Source organism: Rhipicephalus microplus, chromosome 8 (genome assembly GCF_043290135.1).
Source record: "Rhipicephalus microplus isolate Deutch F79 chromosome 8, USDA_Rmic, whole genome shotgun sequence".
Taxonomy (NCBI): domain Eukaryota; kingdom Metazoa; phylum Arthropoda; class Arachnida; order Ixodida; family Ixodidae; genus Rhipicephalus; species Rhipicephalus microplus.
In genome coordinates this window covers 82,872,840-82,895,166 of record NC_134707.1, presented here as the reverse complement: position 1 = coordinate 82,895,166, position 22,327 = coordinate 82,872,840, and the positions used below count along the sequence as shown (strand labels likewise).

General features: G+C 48.2%; 1 protein-coding gene across 2 annotated transcripts in view; it reads right to left on the bottom strand.

Annotated features, from left to right (window-relative positions):
• LOC119165647 (uncharacterized) overlaps positions 1-22,327 on the bottom strand; it is a 103,102-nt gene that overhangs the window by 29,067 nt on the left and 51,708 nt on the right. The window contains exon 2 of one of the 2 annotated variants that reach the window (XM_075870645.1): positions 16,747-16,859. The exons of the other annotated variant lie outside the window; for it this stretch is intronic. Within the exon in view, the coding sequence (XP_075726760.1) occupies positions 16,747-16,859 (113 nt within the window). The remainder of the gene's footprint in view (positions 1-16,746; positions 16,860-22,327) is intronic. 2 annotated transcript variants of the gene reach the window in all.

The window sequence follows — 22,327 nt, the reverse complement described above, 5'->3', positions numbered from 1 at the left end:
AACTTCTCAGCGACAGACGACGTGTATTCCTCTCTGAAGTCGTCAACGCACTTCTTGCCGAATGCCGTATCATTCACCGGACTACGACCGCCTACCATCCGCAGACGAATGGATTGACGGAAAGATTCAACCGTACCCTAGGGGATATGATATCAAAGTATGTTGCCTCAGACCACTCCGACTGGGACCTCATTCTGCTTTTTGTGACGTACGCCTACAATACTGCTCCTCGGGCGACTATGGTCTTTTCACCACTTTTCCTGTTGTATGGCCGAGACCCTTCCACCACACTAGATACCATTCTGCCCTACCACCCCGATTCCTCCGAGTCTACGCCCATCTCTGAAGCTTCCCGCCGTGCCGAGGAATGCCGTAAGCTCGCCCAGTCGTTCACAACCATCGACCAATGGAGACAAAAATCTCGGCGTGACGATAACCACCCGTACCCTAACTTTGTTCCGGACACTCTTGTTTGGCTTTGGGTTCCCGCTGTGCCTACAGGCCTTTCCTCGAAGTGTTTTTCAAAATACCAGGGACCCTACCGCATTGTCTCGCAGACTTCACCAGTTAACTACATCGTCGAACCCGTTACGCCATCCACAGACCAGCGCTTTCGGGGACGTGAAATTGTTCACGTACAGCGGCTGAAACCTTATTACGACCCGCTCATTCTCTGTTCACCGTGAGTGGCCAGGATGGCTCCTTTTTCGACGGGGACGAAGTGTAGTGAAGAGGAATGCCCACTACTGCAGCGACATCGACACGTTGGCGCGAGGCACGAGCTAAAACTGCCTGGTTGCTGCTGCGACGCTGCCCGTATACTCGGCCTGCTCTTGCTGCTTCGGTACCGACGCCGCTACCGCTGTTTCCCTTGCATTTACATTATAATATATATATATATATATATATATATATATATATATATATATATATATATATATATATATATATATATATATATATATATATATATATATTGCCGCGAAGCGTATTGCGGATAGTGTTGCGCATGCCGATACCGCCGGCACGCGGCCTTATCATGGTCCAGGATGCACCGCAATTTATCTGCGAAGATCGTGGCCCGCATGTCGACAATTCGTTGATTACGAGATAGCCCCAGATGCTACGATGACTGTATCTCAGATGGTGAACGGGCCTTCGGGCCTTGCAATCCAGTGGGACATTCTGTTCCCCGATGGCCGCCGAACACGCTGTTCGCCACCCGCTAAGTCGATGTGTTTATTTTCCTTTAGTGCGCGCAAGTCCGCTAAATAAACGGATCTCCTTCTATTTCTACGAGCCTCCCGGTCTCCTGTCTTCAGGCTACCCTCACTCTTACGTGACATCTGGTGGAGGTGGGGGGTATGCACAAGAACGACCTTAAAACAGCCACTGCAGAGAACGAGGACGCTGAAGACACAGATAATCGAAGCAGCCGCCGCCTCCGAAACCTGCCACCTGAGCTGGGACCGCTACCGGACCCCACGCGACCACGAAAGGATGCTTCCACAGCCACCATGAGCACCCCGCAGTCATCTACCCCTGTCATGCTGCAGCAGCCGCGGGTGCCCCCAATTTTATATGATTATGCGGCTGAAGACCCAGAAGAATGGCTCGACCAATTCGAGCGCGTGGCTACCATAAACAGGTGGGCTGAAGAAATGAAGCTGCAATACGTTTACGTTTCACTGGACGGCCCCACCAAAACATGGCATAAAAACCATGAGCCCACACTGACCACCTGGGAATTTCTGAAGAATGAGTTGCTTTGGACCTTCACCAGCATCATGCGAAAAGAAAGGGCCCAGCTGCTGCTAGAATCGAGGGCCCAACAGCCCAATGAGACCCTAAACGTGTACGTCGAAGAAATGAAACGTCTTTTTAGGTGAGCGGACCAAGACATGACCGAAGAAAAAAAGGTCAGATACCTAATGCGAGGAGTGAAGGAGTCGCTTTTCGCCGGCCTCATAAGGAACCTTTCTAAAGCAGTCGCCGAATTTACTGAAGAAGCGCACACCATAGAAAGGACCCTGGACGCCCGGACTCGGCAATACAACCACCTGTTTCCATTTCCGATGGAGGCGGAAATGTTGTAGGCCCGTGTGCTCAGATTTGGGTGCACGTTAAAGAACCCCAGGTGGTCTAAATTTCCGGAGCCCTCCACTACGGCGTCTCTCATAATCATATAGTGGTTTTGGGACGTTAAACCCCACATATCAATCAATCAACCACCTGTTTCAGCTCAGCTCGCTCTACTCGGACCTATTCGAAGTGGGCTAACCACCAAAGATCTGCGGGAAGCTATTCGAGAAGTGGTTAAAAAAGAACTACGTCGATTGCTACCTCCTACTCCCCAGCCTCCCCCCCCTCAAGGAGCATCTCTCTTGGACATAGTGCGTGATGAAGTCCAGCAGGCACTTGGCTCTTCATCAGGGACGACTGGAACAGAGGCTGAACCAATGACTTACGCAGCTGCAGTGAACACTAGGCCACCCCAACAAAACGAGCCCAGTCCTCGACGGTACGCTACAGCCCCTAGTGGCCGTCCACCCGTCCCCGCCCACCCAACATACGAGAGACGCCCGAGCCCAAGAAAAGGCGACACTTGGAGAACTCCCGACGACCGTCCCCTATGCTTTCACTGCGGTGAGGCTGGCCACATTCTTCCACACTGACCCTACAGGCGAATGGTACTGCATGGCTTCTCAACTTGGGCACCACAGCCACGCCCTGGACAACGACCTCCTGCAATCGAAGACTACTTGCGCCATACAGAGTACTTGTCCAGCCGTTCTCCATCACCGCCATCCCCACGCTTCAAGTCACCGAACCACAGCAACAACGAACGAAGAAGGTCCCCAAGCACCCGTAGGGGAAACTAAAACCAGCAACCCTTGGAGGTGAGGTTGCTTCAAGAGGAAAAGGTGAAGACCCTCCACCGACCGCCATATATTGCCGCATTGAATATGCAGCACCAAGAAAACAACGAAGTACACGCGCAGCGGGAGAAAGAAAAAGAGGTTCTCTTCCGATCAGTTTGCCAGTGTTCTGGTACAATTAAAGTGAGTTTTCTGTATTTAACTGCTGCTGTTTCTGCATTGTGACACTGGTGGAGGTACTCGGTACATGTTCGGGACGCCTGACAACAGCCCCGCATCTAGTCCAGAAAGACTTCCGCGCATCGGCACCCCCGTTCACCGCAGCAGCCGCCGCCTGTTAGGCCTCAGCCCGGAGTTCGGTCCATTGCCGGAAAGCTTAATCGTGCCAGAAATCATGACGGCGCCTGGAAGCACTGGCCCCAACATGTCCAGCCCAAGCATGACACAGGTAACTGTTTTGAACCCTCGACTTCCGGTTGACTTCCACGGAAACGCATATGAGGACGCACTTGACTGGCTCGAGGAATTCCAGCACACAGCGAATGTTAACGGCTGGAACACCACACAGAAATTGGGCTACGTTTATTTTCCGCTTCAAGACGGAGCCCGAACATGGTTCACGAATTATGTGTGGTCGTCTTGGGACGAGTTCCTGCAGAAGTTCCTCGACACGTTCGCGAGCACTGAAAGACGAGAAATCGCACAGCATCTCCTCAAGTCTCGTACGAAACCAGCTGGTCTCGTACGAAACCCGCCTACAAGTGTAGATGAATTCTTCAAGGAGGCGACATCCATCGAACGCGCACTGCATTTACGTTATCGCCAGTATGACCGCCAAACCCACAGTGCACCGATCAGCGTGGCAGCCACAACCCCAGCAACAACACCCGACGAAGGTTCTTTGCGCCAACTAATACGAAAAATCGTACAAGAAGAGGTCAAGAAGCTCACCGTCAAACCGAATGACTGCGCCATCGCCTCAGTAACGAAAGTTGTACGCCAGGAGATCAGGCAAGCGCTCTCGCTTCCTGAGCCGAACACGAGCACTCCCAAGGCAAGCTATGCAGACATAGTCCGCCGACAGCCAGCGAACGTGCCCACACCGCAACAGTACCACCAGCAACATCCGCCGAAAGCGTCTTGGTACTACAGAGAACCTTCGACGCCGAGGCGGCCACCACTTCGTAAAACTGACATCTGGCGTACCCCTGACCATAGGCCCCTGTGCTTTCATTGTGGGGAAGCAGGCCACATCGTTCGGTATTGCCTGTATCACGTCGCAGGGTACCAAGGGTTTCCTTCCACTGCTCTTCGGTGCCATTTCAACGGAACACCTGATGTCGACACGAGTGTCATGACCCCACGGGATGTTCCTCCTGGGTTTCGGTCGCGCTCACCCTCTCCTGGGCGTTATTCTCCATCCTCTAGACGGAGCACCACTGACATGCCAAGAGGGAGATCTCCTAGTCCACGCCGGGTAAACTAAAAGCGGCGACCTCAGGAGGGAAGGTTGCGAATCGTCGAAGTGCTGAAAATCCCCCAATACTGCCGAGCGAAGAGAGGCACATTTTCAATGAATCTACGAAAGGTGGGGTTGTTACTGCCGAAGTTGCAATTACGATTGACGGACATGACGTCATGGCATTGGTCGACACTGGCGCGGACTTCTCAATAATGATTGAGAGTCTGGCAGACACGCTCAGGAAGGTTAGAATGGAATGGACAGGACCGCAGATTAGAGGAGCTGGAGGGCAGCTACTCACACCTACCGGAAAGTGCACCACAAGAATGAAGATAGGGGATGCATCCTTCGTCGCAACTTTCGTTATTCTTTCTGAGTGTTGCAAACAGGCAATCTTGGGGATGGATTTCTTGCGTGAATATGGTGCCATCATCAATATACCGGACGGTGTACTGGCCTTTTCAGCGGACCAAAGCGCAGCGCTACACCGCAAATGCATGCGAGTCATTGACGATGTGACCGTACCTCCGTTATCGTGCCGCCTTGTTTAAGTCACGAGCAGCGAGCAGAATACTGGAGAAGGAATCGCTGAACAAGTATTGACGCTTCTACTCTCCCGCGGTGTTGCAATTGCCAAAAGTATCGTCAATGTTGTGTGTGGTGAAGCGGAGGTTTTGTTGACGAATTTTACCAACGAGCGACGACACATCACACAAGGCACCACAGTTGCCTACTTCGACAAGATCACCGAAATCCGCGAGTGCTGTGTAGTACAACAGGACGAGCCGCAAGCCACGTCAGCCCCACCACCTATTGACGTAAGCACGCATTTGTCACCAGCGCATAGACAGCGTCTAGTAGATCTTTTTCATCAGTTCAAAGACTGTTCTTCATCGACCTCGAGGGTCAGTCAAACGCCACTGACAAAGCACCGGATAATAACGGAGGAGATGGCAAGGCCAATACGACAGAACCCATACCGCGTAGCACCGAAAGAGCGTGAAGCGATCCAGGAACAAGTGAAGAAAATGCTCGTTGATGACGTCATCCAGCCGTCAAGAAGTCCTTGGGCGTCGCCTGTAGTGCTGGTTAAAAAGAAAGACGGAAGCTGGCGATCTTGTGCCGACTACCGCAAGCTGAACTGTGTGACAAAGAAAGACGTATACCCATTACCAGGCATCGATGATTCACCCGACAGGCTGAGTTATGCACGCTACTTTTCGTCAATGGACCTCAAAAGTGGGTATTGGCAAATTGAGGTCGACGAGCGAGATAGATAAAAAATGGCTTTTGTAACGCCTGACGGGCTTTATGAATTTAAAGTCTTGCCATTCGGATTGTGCTTAGCCCCCGCAACATTTCAGAGACTGATGGATACCGTTATGTCGGGCCTTAAGTGGCAGGCATGTCTGGTCTATCTGGACGACGTCATTGTTTTTTTCAAAAACATTTGAGGGACACCTGAGCAGGCTGCTATCGGTATTCAGGGCAATAAAGTCTGCCGGCCTGACACTGAAACCCGAGAAGTGTCATTTCGGTTTCAAGGAGCTCCAATTTTTAGGCCATGTGGTGAGCCATGAAGGTGTTCGACCTGATCCCGATAAGATTGCGGCCGTCAGAAAATTTCCGGTGCCAAAAGACAAGAAAGCAGTCAGGCGTTTTCTTGGCATATGCGCTTACTACCAAAGGTTTATTGCCGATTTTTTCCCACATAGCCTCACCGTTAACACGACTCACAAGAGAAGACGTTTCGTTCTCATGGGGCGACGATCAACAGGTGGCATTTGACGATCTCCGACAACGCCTGCAGACTCCGCCTGTGCTTGCTCACTTTGGTGAGGATGCTCCTACCTACCATGGTCCACACAGATGCCAGCAACGTGGGTTTCGCTGTACTCGTCCAGTGGCAAGACTCAGCCGAGCGTGTGATCGCATATGCTAGTAGGATGCTTTCCCGCGCCGAGTCCAACTACTCCACAACGGAAAAAGAGTGTCTTGTTGTCGTATGGGCGGTTATGAAGTATCGTCCGTACCTCTACGGTCGTTCCTTCCACGTAGTATGTGACCATCATTCCCTCTGCTGGCTGACCAACTTGAAAGACCCGTCTGGTCGGCTCGCACGGTGGAGCTTACGCCTTCAAGAGTTTGATATGACGGTCGTGTATAAGTCCGGGCGGCAGCACGCTGACGCCGATTGCTTATCAAGGTCACCGATAAAGCGTGAATATGACACAGAAGATGACAGCATGGCGTTTGTAGAAGTCGTCAACACTACTACGATTTCGTGCAAGCAGAAGGAAGACAGCGAGTGGCTTCCCCTTATTGAATTTTGAATGGCCGGACAACAACCGTCCCTAGAAGATTTGCAAGGAGCCTGCCGTCATTCTGCTTACGTAGTGGTGTTCTCTATAAGAAGAACTTTTCTCCCAGAGGAAGCACCCACCTACTTGTCGTTCCAACGTCACTCCGTGAGGACATCCTCTGTGCTTGCCACGATGAGCCAACGTCTGGTCATCTCGGATACACACGCACATTGGCGAGAATCCAACAGAGATACTACTAGCAAAAACTTCGAGCTATTGTGAAGCATTACGAGCGCACGTGCCTCGATTGCCAACGAAGAAAATCGCCACCATTAAAACCAGCTGGACTATTACAACCAATTCAAGTGCCCACGGTACCTTTTGCCCAAATTGGAATTGATCTCCTCGGACCATATCCGAATTCCCCCGCTGGCAACAAGTGGGTAATAGTCGCCACTGATTATCTTACGTGCTACGCGGAAACAAAGACTTTGTCAAGTAGCACCGCCGTTGAAACCGCACGATTCTTCGTATAAAATATCGTCCTGAGGCACGGTGCTCCGACAATCATAATAACGGACCGAGGTGCCGCTTTCACGGCCGCGCTCCTTAAGACAGTGCTTGAGCTCAGTGGAACAGCCCATCGGAAACCCACTTCCTATCATCCACAAACCAACGGCTTCACAGAACGCCTCAACAAGACTATAGCCGACTTGTTGAGTATGTACGTTGACGTGGATCAGAAGAACTGGGACGACATTCTACCGTACATTATGTTCGCCTATAACACAGTGCCGCAAGAAACTACACGAAGAACGCCGTTCAGTCTCCTTCATGGCCGTGAACTGACGACGATGCTTGATGCCATGTTACTGCACGACTGCAATGACATCGATTTGGACGCTGCATCTTTTACCCAACGAGCAGAAAAAGCGAAGCAGCTTGGACGCGTCCGAATCACCCAGCAGCAAAATTACGACGCCCAACGTTATAATCTGCGACACCGACATGTCGTCTATTGGCCCGGCGACAAAGTCTGGGTATGGAGTCCTATGCGCCGCCGGGGACTGTCTGAAAAATTGCTAAAGAAGTATTTTGGCCCCTACACAGTTTTACAACGCCTGAGCGACGTTAATTACGTGGTCGTTCCTGACAGCCCCTCGACAACTTGCCAGCAAAAAACAGAAATCGTGCACGTTGTGCGAATGAAGCCCTATTTTTCGGACTGATTTACATCATACATCTACTACACCGTCTTTTGTAAAAGAGCATCGGGATGCTGCTCTCTGGAGGGGGGCAAATTCCCCATTGAATATGCAGCACCATGAAAACAACGAAGTACACGCGCAGCGGAAGAAAGAAGAAGAGGTTCTCTTCTGATCAATTTGCCAGTGTTCTGGTACAATTAAAGTGAGTTTTCTGTATTTAACTGCTGCTGTTTCTATATTGTAACAATATGACGACAGCCCATCATCTACGATGACAACAACCCACAACAACCCAAGCCGCGAGACGAAGCGAAACGAAGCAACAAGACGAAGCCATGACTCGAACCCAAAACCAACGCGCAACTCAAGCCCACGTGCCACCGATTTTGAAGTATCTATCGACGGCCACCCGGTAACTGCCTTGATTGACACAGGGGCTGACTACTCGGTCATCAGCGGGCCATTGACAGCACAACTGAAGAAGGTTAAGACGGCATGGGACGGCCCGCAGATCCACACAGCGGGAGACCACCTCCTCACCCCATCGGGGCGATGTACTGCAAGGGTGACATTCGATGGTCACACATACCTTGCGACTTTCTTGGTGCTCCCACAGTGCTCCCGTGACGTCATTCTCGGCATGGACTACTTGACTCAACATCACGCGGTTATTGAACTGGCGTCCAGATCCATCAAACTTTCCTCGGATGAAGCCATAAATTCATACTCGGCGTTGCCCCGCCGCGGTGGTCTAGTGGCTAAGGTACTCGGCTGCTGACCCGCACGTCGCGGTTTCGTATCCCGGCTGTGGCGGCTGCATTTCCGATGGAGGCGGAAATGTTGTAGGCCCGTGTACTTGAATTTGGGTGCACGTTAAAGAACCCCAGGTGGTCGAAATTTCCGGAGCCCTCCACTACGGCGTCTCTCAATCATATGGTGGTTTTGGGACGTTAAACTCCACATATCAATCAATCAATTACTCGACACCACATAATCGCGCAGCCCTCCGTGTGCTCGAGAACGACGTGAGCGTCCCACCCCGATCAACCATTCTAATCACCGTAACCACTGGTACTGCCGAAAATGCCCTTGTTGTCGTCGAAGGTAACATACAGCTTTTGCTCTTGACCGTGATATCGCAATCGCAAGAGGCATTGCGGACTTTAGGAATGGACAGGGCCCAGTGCTGCTAACAAATTTCAGCCAAGAACACTGTCACCTGGCCAAAGGCATGACCATTGCCTTTCTCACTGAAATCGCGGAAGTCAGTGACACCCCCGCCCTTTCGAATCCTGCGACCATCATCCCACAGACCCACAACTCGCAGCTGCCATTCGACATCAACCCTTCCTTGCCTCAACGCAAGCAGCAACTGTTCCAGAACCTTCTTCGACGTTATGACGACTGTTTCGCCACTTCTTCACAGGTCCGACCAAACATCTGCCCTCTCCATCAAAGCCCTTATCGTGTGTCGGCACGTGAACGTCAGGCCAACCGAAGGCAAGTTGAGGAAATGTTACACGACGATGCAATTCAGCCATCGAAAAGCCCATGGGCAGCACCAGTCGTCCTTGTCAAAAAGAAAGACGGAAGTCTTCGGTTTTGCGTCGATTACCGACGGTTGAATAGGGTAACCAAGAAGGACGTGTACCCTTTACCAAGGATCGACGATATCCTAGATCGTCTTAGTGATGCAAGGTACTTCTCGTCCATTGATCTGAAGACAGGGTATTGGCAAATTCAAATTGATGGAAGAGACCGAGAAAAGACCGCCTTCATCACGCTGGATGGATTGTATGAATTCAAAGTGATACCATTTGGACTTCGTTCCGCTCCAGCAACCTTCCAGCGTCTAATGGACAGAGTACTGGCAGGCCTCACGTGGCAAATATGTCTCGTATACCTGGACGATGTGATCGTCTTCGCCTCCAACTTTAGCGACCACCTGAAAACATTCTGGACGGTACTGGACGCAATTATATCATCAGGGCTGACACTGAAGCAAGAAAAATGCCATTTCGCCTATGGAGAACTACAGTTCCTTGGCCATATTATAAGCAAAGATGGCTTAAGACCAGATCCCGAGAAGACAGCTGCTATCGCTCAGTTTCCTCAGCCGCAAGATAAGAGAGCAGTGCGCCGATTCTTGGGACTGTGCGCCTATTACCGGCGGTTCGTCAAGAACTTCTCACAAATTGCTGACCCTTTGACGCAGCTCACCAAGTCGGACGCCCCTTTCAAATGGAAAGCTGTGCAACGTGAGGCATTCGAAGAACTTCAACAACGTTTACAGTCGCCGCCAGTGCTGGGTCACTTTGATGAAAATGCCGAAACTGAGATACTTACAGACGCCAGCAGCATCGGCTTAGGTGCCATTCTCGTTCAGAACCAAAAGGGCTGAGAGCACGTCATCGCGTATGCAAGCCGCTCACTGTCGAAAGTGGAAGTGAACTATTCCACGTCTGAGAAGGAGTGTCTTGCGATAGTATGGGCCACCTCGAAATTCCGCCCATACTTGTATGGCAGACCCTTCAAGGTTGTAACGGATCATCATGCGTTGTGCTGGTTGGCCAGTTCGAAAGGCCCTTCTGGCCGTCTCGCTCGATGGAGCCTACGGCTTCAAGAGTTTGACGTGAAGGTGGTCTACACGTCTGGTCGTAAGCACTCCGACGCAGACTGCCTCTCAAGAGCCCCTGTCGGCGCACCACCAAGCCATGAAGACGACGATGCCTTTCTTGGGCCTATCAGCAGCAGCACCTATGCATTACAGCAGCGCTCAGACCCGATCTAACAACAGTTGATAAACTACATCGAAGGAAAGGCCCCCACACCGCCTGCACTGTTCAAGCGTGGGATATCCTTCTTCTGTGTGCAAACCAGGGTGGTCGTTAAAAAGAACTTCGCACCGAATAAGGCAGCTTACCTTCTTGTCGTTCGAAGCAGCCTCAGAGAAGAAATTTTACAAGCGTTACATCAGAAACCCACTGCAGGCCACCTCGGTTTTACACGCACACTCCACAGAATTCAAGAGTGATACTACTGGCCCCGCCTCTCCTCAGATGTTGTGCGGTACGTCAAGAGTTGCCGTGAATATCAGCGCCGGAAGAGACCTCCAACAAAACCAGCTGGATTTCTCAAGCCAATTGAACCCCCTTCGAGACCATTCCAACAGATTGGTGTAGACCTGCTTGGACCTCTCCCCACGTCAACATCCGGTAACAAGTGGATCATAGTGGCCACTGATTACCTTACCCAATACGCTGAAGCTAAGGCCCTTCCGAACGGCACAGCCGTAGAAGTTGCCACATTTTTTGTCGAATCCGTTCTCCTCCGTCATGGCGCACCTGAGGTACTGATAACAGACAGGGGTACGGCGTTCACGGCTGATCTTACTCAGGCATTCTTACATTACAGTCATACAGATCACCGAAGAAGAACTGCGTACCATCCGCAGACAAATGGTCTCACGGAACGATTGAACAAGACCATTGCCGATATGCTCGCTATGTACGTGGACACAGAACACAAGACCTGGGACTTAATTCTGCCTTACGTGATCTTCGCCTACAACACCGCGGTGCAGGAGACCACTAAAATGACACCATTTAATCTCGTCCACGGGAGGGATGCCGTTCCTACCCTGGACGCCATGCTGCCTAATGTCACCAATGAAAACAACCTAGACATGGCCGCCTACCTTCAGCGCGCTGAAGAAGCCCGGCAGCTTGCTCGTCTGCGCATAAAAAACCTACAGCTAAACGACGCAAGACGCTACAACCTGCGGAGACGCGATTTAACATACAGGCCAGGTGAAGGAGTCTGGGTTTGGACGCCCGTTCGCCGCCGCGGATTAAGCGAAAGGCTCATGCGCCGTTATTTCGGCCCATACAAAGTCATCCGTCAAGTGGGTGAAGTGGACTATGAAGTGGTCCCTGATGGGGCTAGCTCATCCGAACGACGCCACACACGACAAGAAGTGGTACACGTCGCCCGTTGATTGATCGATACGTGGGGTTTAACGTCCCAAAACCACCATATGATTATGAGAGACGCCGTAGTGGAGGGCTCCGGAAATTTCGACCACCTGGGGTTCTTTAACGTGCACCCAAATCTGAGCACACGGGCCTACAACATTTCCGCCTCCATCGGAAATGCAGCCGCCGCAGCCGGAATGCGAACCCGCGACAGCAGCCGAGTACCTTAGCCACTAGACCACCGCGGCGGGGCCACGTTGCCCGCTTGACGCCCTATCATGCGCGCTAAAGGAGGCTCCCTGTTTGCATCTCTTGTTTTGCTTATGTGTGCGTGATTCGTGCTTATTTGCCATTTACCTTCGCACAGACTGTCCTTTTGTTTTGTTTTATTTTATACAAAGCATCGGGTCAATGCTTACGTTGAGGAGGGGAGCAATGCCGTGAAGCGTATTGCAGATAGTGTTGCGCATGCCGATACCGCCGCCACGCGGCCTTATCGCGGTCCAGGATGCACCGCGATTCATCTGCGAAGATCGTGGTCCGCACGTCCACAATTCGTTGATTACGAGATAGCCCCAGATGCTACGACGACTGTATCTCGGATGGTGAACGCGCCTTGCAATCCAGTGGGACATTCTGTTCCCCGATGGCCGTCGAACACGCTGTTCGCCACACGCTAAGCCGATGTGTCTACTTTGCTTTAGTGGGCGCAAGTCCGCCAAATAAACGGATCTCCTTCTATTTCTACGAGCCTCCCGGTCTCCTATCTTCGGGTTACCCTCACTTTTACGTGACAATATATATATATATATATATATATATATATATATATATATATATATATATATATATATATATATACGCACAGTGGTGCAGCAGATACCTGGGGATTATTTTTCGGAAATTCCTCTCAACATCCAAACTACCAGAAGATTGGAAAATAGCAAAAATTATTCCGATACACAAATCAGGAGATAAATCCATTGAAACAAATTTTAGACCAATATCGCTAACCAGCAAGGCATGTAAACTACTCGAGCATATCATTCTAAAACATTTAACTGTTTTTTTGAACAAGAAGGCATTCTGTCCAATAACCAGCATGGTTTTCGCCAAGGTTTATCCACCATAACACAGTTAACTGAAGTAATACACGACCTCACGCTAGGCATTACCAATCACCGCCAAACCGACATAATCCTACTCGACCTATCCAAGGCATTTGATTGCGTTTGTCATACCAAGCTAATAGCTAAATTAAGAAGCCTTTTCGGAGATGGAGAAATTATTGCTTGGGTTCAAGAGTTCTTGTTTAATAGATCCCAGTTTGTTATTTTTGAACATTTTGCATCAGACACAGTATCAGTGACGTCAGGAGTGCCCCAGGGCTCCGTGCTTGGACCCTTGTTATTTCTCGTTTATATAAATGACATAACTACTAATATAGATAGTAAAATAAAGTTATTCGCAGACGACTGTATCATTAATCGAGAAATTAACAATCAACAAGATCACCTCTCTCTCAACAAGTCTCTTAATACCATTGCAGAATGGTGCTCTCATTGGCAGATGACAATCAACATAAAAAAATCTGCATGCATGCCGATAACACGGAAAAAAGAACCCTAACTTTCGCTATAACATAAATGGTGCTGCTCTCACGAACGTACAGAGACATAAATATCTAGGCTTAACAATAACATCAGATCTAAGGTGGGACGCTCACATTGATAATGTTACTTCTTCTGCTATGCAAAAACCATTTTTTATTCGCAGACCGCTCCATCTGGCACCCACCTCGACGAAACTACTAGCCTACAAAACATTCATTAGGCCAATCCTTGAATATGGAAATACTGTATGGTTTCCTCATACCGTGACTAACATAAAAACTAGAAAAAGTATAAAGGAAGGCCATAAGATTCATACACAACAAATTTAAACTGGCTGATTCACCCACTACCCTTCTAGCTGTTTCTGGGCTTCCCACGCGCGAAACACGGGCGAAGCAGGCACGTTTGAAATTTCTTTATCAACTCCTACATAATTATTTCAAAATAGATGTCTCAACCTACGTTGAATATACGCAAACACGAGCTACCCGGCACCAACATACAAATACTCTATTAGAATATAAATGTAACAATGATGCGTTTAAATACTCTTTTTTTCCAGTTGCCATCCACGAATGGAATTTGTTAACCCATTTCACCACTAACGCCCAGTCTATGTGCGATTTATCAAGAATTGAAAATAACGTCGTTTAGCGTCCTTGATATTTCTGCTTTTCTGTGACATGCAAATCAGCATTCACTTGTATTTGGTGTGTATGGTGTTCATAAGTGCTGATTGTATGCTTCAAGGTTGCTGATTTGTATTTTTACACATTATTTACCAATTTACGATCCTGAAAGTGTTAAGTGCTCTTTGTAACTGTATACCGTAGTGCCCACCTGCTATGGTCTCTTTGGAGACGGGCAGTATTGTGAATAACTAATAAATAAATAAAACATATATATAAACCTACAAGGAAAATCACCAAAGCGGCAATGTTGGCAAAATTTCACTACGTTGTAACAGCCTCGTTACAATTTCATTCTTTCGTGGGAACATGATTGAGTAATTACTCTTGTGATGAACTATGCCTTACTTGTTTATTCTCGCATCATGCATTCAAAAATGACCACTGTCGAAAGTGGGGGCTCAGCCCCCCCCCCCAAATTTTCTCAGTGGAGGCTCACGCCCCCCTTGCCCCTCCGGCTGGTACGCCTATGCTGGCAGAACATGGGAGAGGCCTTTGCTCTGCAGAAGAGCACAGTCAGGCTGACGATGGCATGACTATGCTGTGTTTAATCCTTTCTCATCATGTTCTTTCGGCTCGCCATCACTTCTCTCACCCACTCCTTCCTCTACTATGCTACACATGAGCATGCTATGTTTCAGTCTTTCCAACAATTTTCCTCTTCCTCGCCATCAATTTTCTTTTCCACGGAATACTATACTATATTACGCATGACTATGCTGCTTCACTATCTTCCATCAGTTCTTCCTCGCCATCACTTCTCTTTCCGCTGTCCTAATATAGTACACTATGCATGATTATGATTTATCACTCTTCTATCATTTTCTGTCCCATTCGAATCCTTTCTTTCTCCCACCCCTTTCTATAATATGCCATGCATGGCTATGGTTCAACCTTTGCAATCATTTTCCTCCTTGTCATCATGAGTTTCATATCCCTTGAAGACGAAGGCGCGAATTCGACAAGGACGAAGAGAGGCAATACACACACATGGCACTCCTCCGTATTCTCGCCTAAAGCTTTAAGTAAATATGTTAAATCAACAAGCCCAATCCACCATTCTTCCTTCTCCTGAAACATATTTTACTATACAATACATGACTAGACAAAGAATAATCCTCTTCTATCATTGGCCATTTCCTCGCTATCAGCTGTCTCTTCCACTCCTTCCTAGCAATGCCATACTTGGCTAGGCTTTGGCTCACCCTTTACAATAGTTTTCCTCCTCCTCGACTTCACATCCCTCTCCGAAGCCAAAATATACAATACTCTACATGACTAGGCTATGTTTCACACTGTTCCACTATTTTTCTCCTCCTCGTCATCCTGTCTCTCTATCACCCCTTTCTATACTATTCTATACACGGTGATACTATGGTTCAGCATTTGGAATATTTTCCCCCTTTTTGCCATCACTTCCCTTTGTTTCCCGCCACATACTACTATACACTGCATGGTTGTGCTATGTTTCACCCTCTTTCATCATCTCCCACTTCCACGCCATCACTTCCCTCTCACCCCCTTCCTACACTACGCTATGGTTCACCTTTCCCATTATTTACTTCTTTTCATTACCTTTTCCATCTCCCATACCATAATATACACCTTGCTATGACTATGCTTTTTCACCCCTTTCCATCACTTTCATCCTATCCATCACTTCTTTATCCGACCATTCTGATGCTATTATACTCATGACTACCCTATGTCTCACCATTTCCCATCATTTTCCTTCTCCTTGCCTCCACTTCTCTATCCCACCGCTTCTTATGCTAGGCTATTCATGGCTATTCTGTATCACATTTTCCCGTCATTTTCCTCCTCCTTACGATCACTTTCTATTTACATTCCTTGTAATACTATAATATACATAGCTATGCTAAGTTTTCTCCCCTCTCTCCTTTTTTTTGCGATCACTTTCTGTGTACTTGGTCCTCCTCTTTCTCTGTATCTCTTTGTTGTTCAATTTGTATATCTTTGTATATATCTATCTGTAGAGTTTCTGGTGCAGATATGAGTTAATGCATCCCATGACGGACGACCGGCTCCTTCTCAGTCTCGCTCTCTTGTCCTACCTAACTGCTAGGGTATACTACACAAGAGTATGCTGCGCCCTGCAATTGCGCCTGAAGAGGCGAGTGGTAACTTAGGACGCTCACGTCACGACCATGGTGGCCGCGTTTCGAATCCCTTCTCGCCAAATATATCTCGTACAAGACTTTTTCTAATTTTTCTATCTGTCTCTATTCGTATCTGTTTCTCTCTTAGCAGGTTTCTGTTTCTTTCTTCCCTTTTTTCATTTCAATTTCTCCATCATTTTTTTCAGTCTTTACTTTTTTCTCGTGTTCTCGTTCAATGAGCCAGATGAGTTATTGCATCCCACCATGAACAAATTGGCACGCGTGCTCTTGGAACAAAACATGATTTGGAGAGAAGACAATAAGATTGCGTGTTAGTTCATGATGGTAAATTGTGTTTGCTGTTCGCGGGAATTATTCGCGCCCAAATGCTTCACTGGTAAAGGCGCTTCAAGCGTCACGGCCTTCTATTACGGTCTTTACGGAAAGAGGGCGATCGGCCGAAGTTCTTAACTGGTGGTTCTAAATTGCAGCACATACCTCGTGTACAGCTTTTGGAGGAACAGCTTTTGCGACAGCGAATATCGCCTCTTTACATTCCCTCATGAAGTCTCCAAATAGCGCCTTCGCCCGGAGGAGAACGGGTCCGAATTCTGCAGTATGAAAATGAGTTCCGTCAAAAATAATTGCACCAAATGTTAGCAATAGAAATGTTTTGTCGTTACTATTTGTGTAGTAAGGCGCAGAGACTCCCATATTATAACTGAACTATGAGTTTGGACCACCGAGAAACGCTGCTGTAACTGTACTCGTGTTCTAACGGAGCTACAATTTCAAGACACTTTGAACATGTTTGTAGCTATAAACAAGGAGCAGCAATATTTTATGGAATACAAATCATGATGCTTTGCCCATCTCATTGAATGGATTGAGCTAAATAATGCACACTGCCGCGAAAGATAAGATAGAGTCCCATCGTAGTTCAGAAGAATGCGTTGAATCACTCACCGTATGCGTTTTATAAGTGCATCTTGCAAGTAAAGCTTCAATAAATTTACGAGTCATGCACCAAACACTCAAAACTAAGCATTTCAAAATACTCTAGGAAGATATCACGCTTAGATGACCGCTTAGCTGCGTAGCATAACGACCCAACGCAGTCGTGCCATGCAATAAGCTAAGTTTCATTTTTTTGGATGTGCTATCAAATAGTGGTGTTACGAGCCTGCGGCGGAGAGCACACTGTCCATCATCCGCTTGAACGTTGCGGGAGCCGAACAAAGGCCGAATAGAAGTATTCTAAATTCGTATAGCCCTTCCCGTGTCAAGAATGCACTTTTCTCACGATCTCATTCATCAACTTCTATCTGCCAGTACCCACGTTTTAGGTCTAGAGAAGAAAAGAACTTCGCATCTCGTGGTCAGTTGAGAGTGTCGTCAATCCTGGGAAGAGGATAAACATCTCGCTTAGTGGTGGATTTCAGCCTTCTGTAGCCTCTACAGAATTGCAAGGACTGGTCTTTTTTCTTTACGAGTACTACCGGTGACGCCCATGGACTTGTGGAAAGCTGAATTATATCGTCTTTGAGCATTTTCTCGACCTCATTTCCGATAGCTTCTCTTTCCTTAAGTGACATCCTGTGATAGTGCTGGCAGATGTGTTTAACGGATTCGTCAACAATGATGCGTTGTTTAGTAATAGGCGTTCGTCGAACTTTGGAAGACGTTGAAAAGCACGCAGCGAATTCTCTTACGATCTTTTCTATTTGTCTCTTCTGGCTTCGTATTAGTCATTGCTCTATGTCAATAGAGGACTGTACAGAATGCACGTCTTGGAAACTACGTGGTGACGTCTCGGGGGTGCTCAGGTTTGCTACTTGGACGAAGGCATGGATGGAGACATACCAAAGGTTGTCAGCGAGACGTTAGCACATTTGTCACGAAGCTGCACAAAGCCCCTTGCCAGGCACATTCGTTTTCGAGTATGAGCGCAGTCAGCGAGCCCTTTGTAATCACTAAACGCAGTACTTTTAACACTGACTGCTACGCTGAACATCGGAGATACCGCCACGTCGTTGTCCGCAATACACAGATCATTGGCTTTTTCAGCTGTGTCGAACGTTGCAATCACTTGCTTGGTTGAAATGAGACCCTTTATTCCGGCAAGTGAATACAGCACCATTGGCCTTCAGGATGTCCATACCGATAAGTACGTCTCTAGAGCATTCCGGTGGCACAATGAAGCTGTTGACAAATGGGAAACGTCTTATTCCGATTCTTGTTGTACAGGTTCCAACCAGGTCCATGAGGTTTCCCCCTGCGGTACGAACTTGAGGTCTATCCCATTGAGTCAGTATCTTGTTGAATGTTCTTGCGAGCTCGCTACTGAAGACTGAGTAATCCACACCTTTATTAACTAGTGCGTTCATTTCATAGCTGTTAACCAATACATGCAAGTCGGAAGCGCAGCGTCATGATTACTGTAATGGCTTTGTAGTTCATCATTGTTACGCAGACTCAGTGATAAAGGTTCTGTTTCCGCATCGGCAGCGGCCTTACGTAACACACGTCGCTAGCTCTAGTTTTCTAGACCCAGGCTTTGCCAACGGCGCTTTGCAGTGGGAGAGTCTGATGATCAATGGAGACTCGGTGACCGATACCTCAAAGGTGCTGTCGAGCGAGGCTGATGTTAATAAAGGTCGTGCGGGTACTCACGTGACGACAGGTACTGCTCTATTTCGAAAGGACGGCTACCCGGTCCGACTCCGGGGTGCGATCCCTGCTAATCCTCGAAGCCAAGCTTGGCTTTACTGGCGCATTCGATACATGTTACCGGCCTCTTCACAGCGGTAGCAGAGAGGTACCCTTGCAGGAGTTCACGATATATCGGCCTTCCTTAGTCTCCTATCCGGTCGCGAATGCGTACTTGGTGGTGCACTGCTCTACAACGAATTGTTTGCGATGTCTATACCTAGGGAGGGTCCTTGCAGCAGACCGTCGGCGTATGAAAATCTCTACGATAACTACGGTGACCCTTCTTACAGGCCATACTGCTGAAGTTTCCGAATAGGCTGGGTATCCCAAACCACCAATCTGACTTCCTCACGCACGACGTCAAGCAAAGACGACACAGCTGAAGCGCTCTGGTCGAGTCGCTGCCTGTAAAGATCCTCTCACACCACAGACCTCACGTGTTCACGTAAGAACTACATTCTTTTCCGAAGGTAGTGGGGGCTATGTTAACGGAGGCAAGAAAACCCCGCCACAGTGGACAGTGTATTTCTATCCAAACCGGCAAAAAGTCCCTGTCTTACGCGTCGCGTTATATGGCGAAGCTCTTTCTCCTAGCTCATGTTAGGATCCACTCAGCAGAAGAGATAGATCATGTCCTCTACATAAATGCCCACACTTTTATGGTTCCGCTGGTTATGTGCTTGAAGAGCGGTCTCGGCTCTCTGACCAGTCAACGCTACGATCCACGTGTACGAGGCTCTAACTTCACTGCTGAAGACACAACCACATTGACCATGTTTACGTGTATTAGTCAACGTTCATGAATTCTTTGAAAGGAGATAACCTATTTGGAGATGCTTGTCTGCAGAAACTTTGGTCTGTCAATCTGTCCCATCATAAAGCCACCCCGCCAACGTTATGGCTCATTCTGAATGCCAAGCCATATTTAGCTAGTGGCAGATTTTATCTCTATGATTATTGTCGATCAAAGACACAATATCACGCATTTATGAGGCGCAGCGTCAATACGTAAGCAGTAGGTGGTGTGTTCTTTTACTAGAAATTACCTAGATTCATATTTTAAGACTTAGGTGTTTTTCCGTTTATGCACGAAAATGCCCTCTACCCACGATATGGTGCTGCCACCTACAGGAGTACCAAACTAGAATCACTGGTAGTGTTGCCGCATCTAACTGGGCCCATATCAACCACTTCACAATTTTCTTCTTTGTTGTCAGACGGTGTGTGGGCGGTCGAGCGCACTGAATTTTGACCGCTGATATTGCACGCAACTTGTCGGGGCTGAATCACGAAGGCCATGGCTGCGCCTACCTTAAATCGTCAAGTATATATATGAAGTGGTAAACCACTGGGCGTGAACTTCCTAGCGCTGCTGTTTTTCGCCAATTTTGTAATTTCTTACTCGTATTCTGTGTCTTACTGCCAAGATTCGGCCGCCAAGTTCGCGGTGCACCAGGCGCTACGCACGGAAGCCTTATCTGAGGCTGCCACGGCGTCCAAAAGCTTCGGCTTCTGGTGGCGGCCATTCTTCCCAACGCCTATCAGATGAATACGAAGTGATGAATGCGTCCGAAGAGCAAGAGAATCCTGTGTTTCACGAACCTGAGGAGGGTTCTGACGTCCCCTCGAGGATACCCAATGCCAACGATGAGTGTGTTACTCCGAAAAAGGCATGAACTGATAATCAAGAGGATTACAGTGATGCAGCGGTCATCGACTCCGTAGAAATGAGCTGTGATATGGAAGCAGAAGACACGCGTTTCTCAATAGTCACGTACAAGAAAGCCCGACCAGCGAGGATACCCATAATTTTCAAGCTGACGGACCCTAGCGTCTCATTCTTGAAAGTCAATCCGAACAAACTAGCCAGTGAAGTGGTATCTGCTGATACAGAGAAAGTGCAGTCGTTCTGTGTCAACAGATTGATTGATTTGATTGATTGATATGTGGGGTTTAACGTCCCAAAACCACTATATGATTATGAGAGACGCCGTAGTGGAGGGCTCCGGAAATTTAGACCTCCTGAGGTTCTTTAACACGCACCCAAATCTGAGCACACAGGCCTACAACATTTCCGCCTCCATCGGAAATGCAGCCACCGCAGCCGGGATTCGAACCCGCGCCCTGCGGGTCAGCAGCCGAGTACCTTAGCCACTAGACCACCGCGGCGGGGCTCTGTTTCAACAGAGATGGCAACTTCTCTTTGTCTCAACAGTTATTGCAACCTCCAGACTTCTTGAGTTAACACATGTTGCTGGTCCTGAAGTGGCACCGTATATACCACATTCGTACGTGAGCAACCTAGGAAAGATTAGATAAGTACCAGTGCAATACAGTGAAGATCAACTGCTTGAATATTTTGGAGACAGCGGTGTAATCTCGATCAAGACACAAACTAAATGGCTCCGTCGTGAAATTGGTTCAGCAGAGAAACATTTACTCAGCAGTGTATTTCTTGTGTTCTCCCCCGACAAGCCAGTGCCACCTCGCATTTTCCTAGGCTTCACAAGTCATCAGATGAAATGCATTTTCCTAGGCTTCACAAGTCATCAGATGAAATGCATTTCCTAGGCATCACAAGTCATCACAAGTCATCACCACCCGTGTGCTAAGATTTGAGTGCATGTTAAAGAACCCCAGGTCGTCGAAATTTCCGGAGCCTTCTAATACGGCGTCTCTCATAATCATGTGGTGGTTTTGGGACGTTAAACCCCACATATCATCAAGAGTACCTACAGCCCGCTGCACGATGGTACAACTGTCATCGATATGCACATGTTGCCAAATCGTGCCAGGGACAACGTCGCTGCAAAATCTGTGCTAGAGCACATGATTACAAATACTGTATATTGAGGAATCATGCCAAAGGTGCCAATTGAAATGGAGACGACGTAGCGTCGTATGCTGGTTGTCCGAAGCATCAGTGAAGAGTACATCACCACTATCGTATGCTACGGTAGCCAAGCGTGCTTCAGCTCAGAAAAACAAAGTTACAACCAAAATGGACTGTAGAGGACTATCACCGAGCGTTCAAAGGCGGACAAGCGACAGCAGGACACCGAAACCGCAAACAACTTAGGATTAACCATGCGTCTACACCTTTCACCTCGTCGAAGCTGAAAACACAAGAGCGATGTGCATCAAAAACAAGTGATGTCAATATGGCTATGGAGATGCTCTTCCTTGCTTTGAAGGCAATCCTGTCTGTATTTACACAGGCTAATGTCCTTCCGGGGGTGCGCGTACTCCTTTTATTAGAGCCTCTAGCAGTACAATAAAAAATTGTTGTATAGCAAAATTACTCTGCAAACTAAGAACTATTTCCGCAACACAGCTGTGTTTCAGTGGAATGACAACGGCCTTAGGT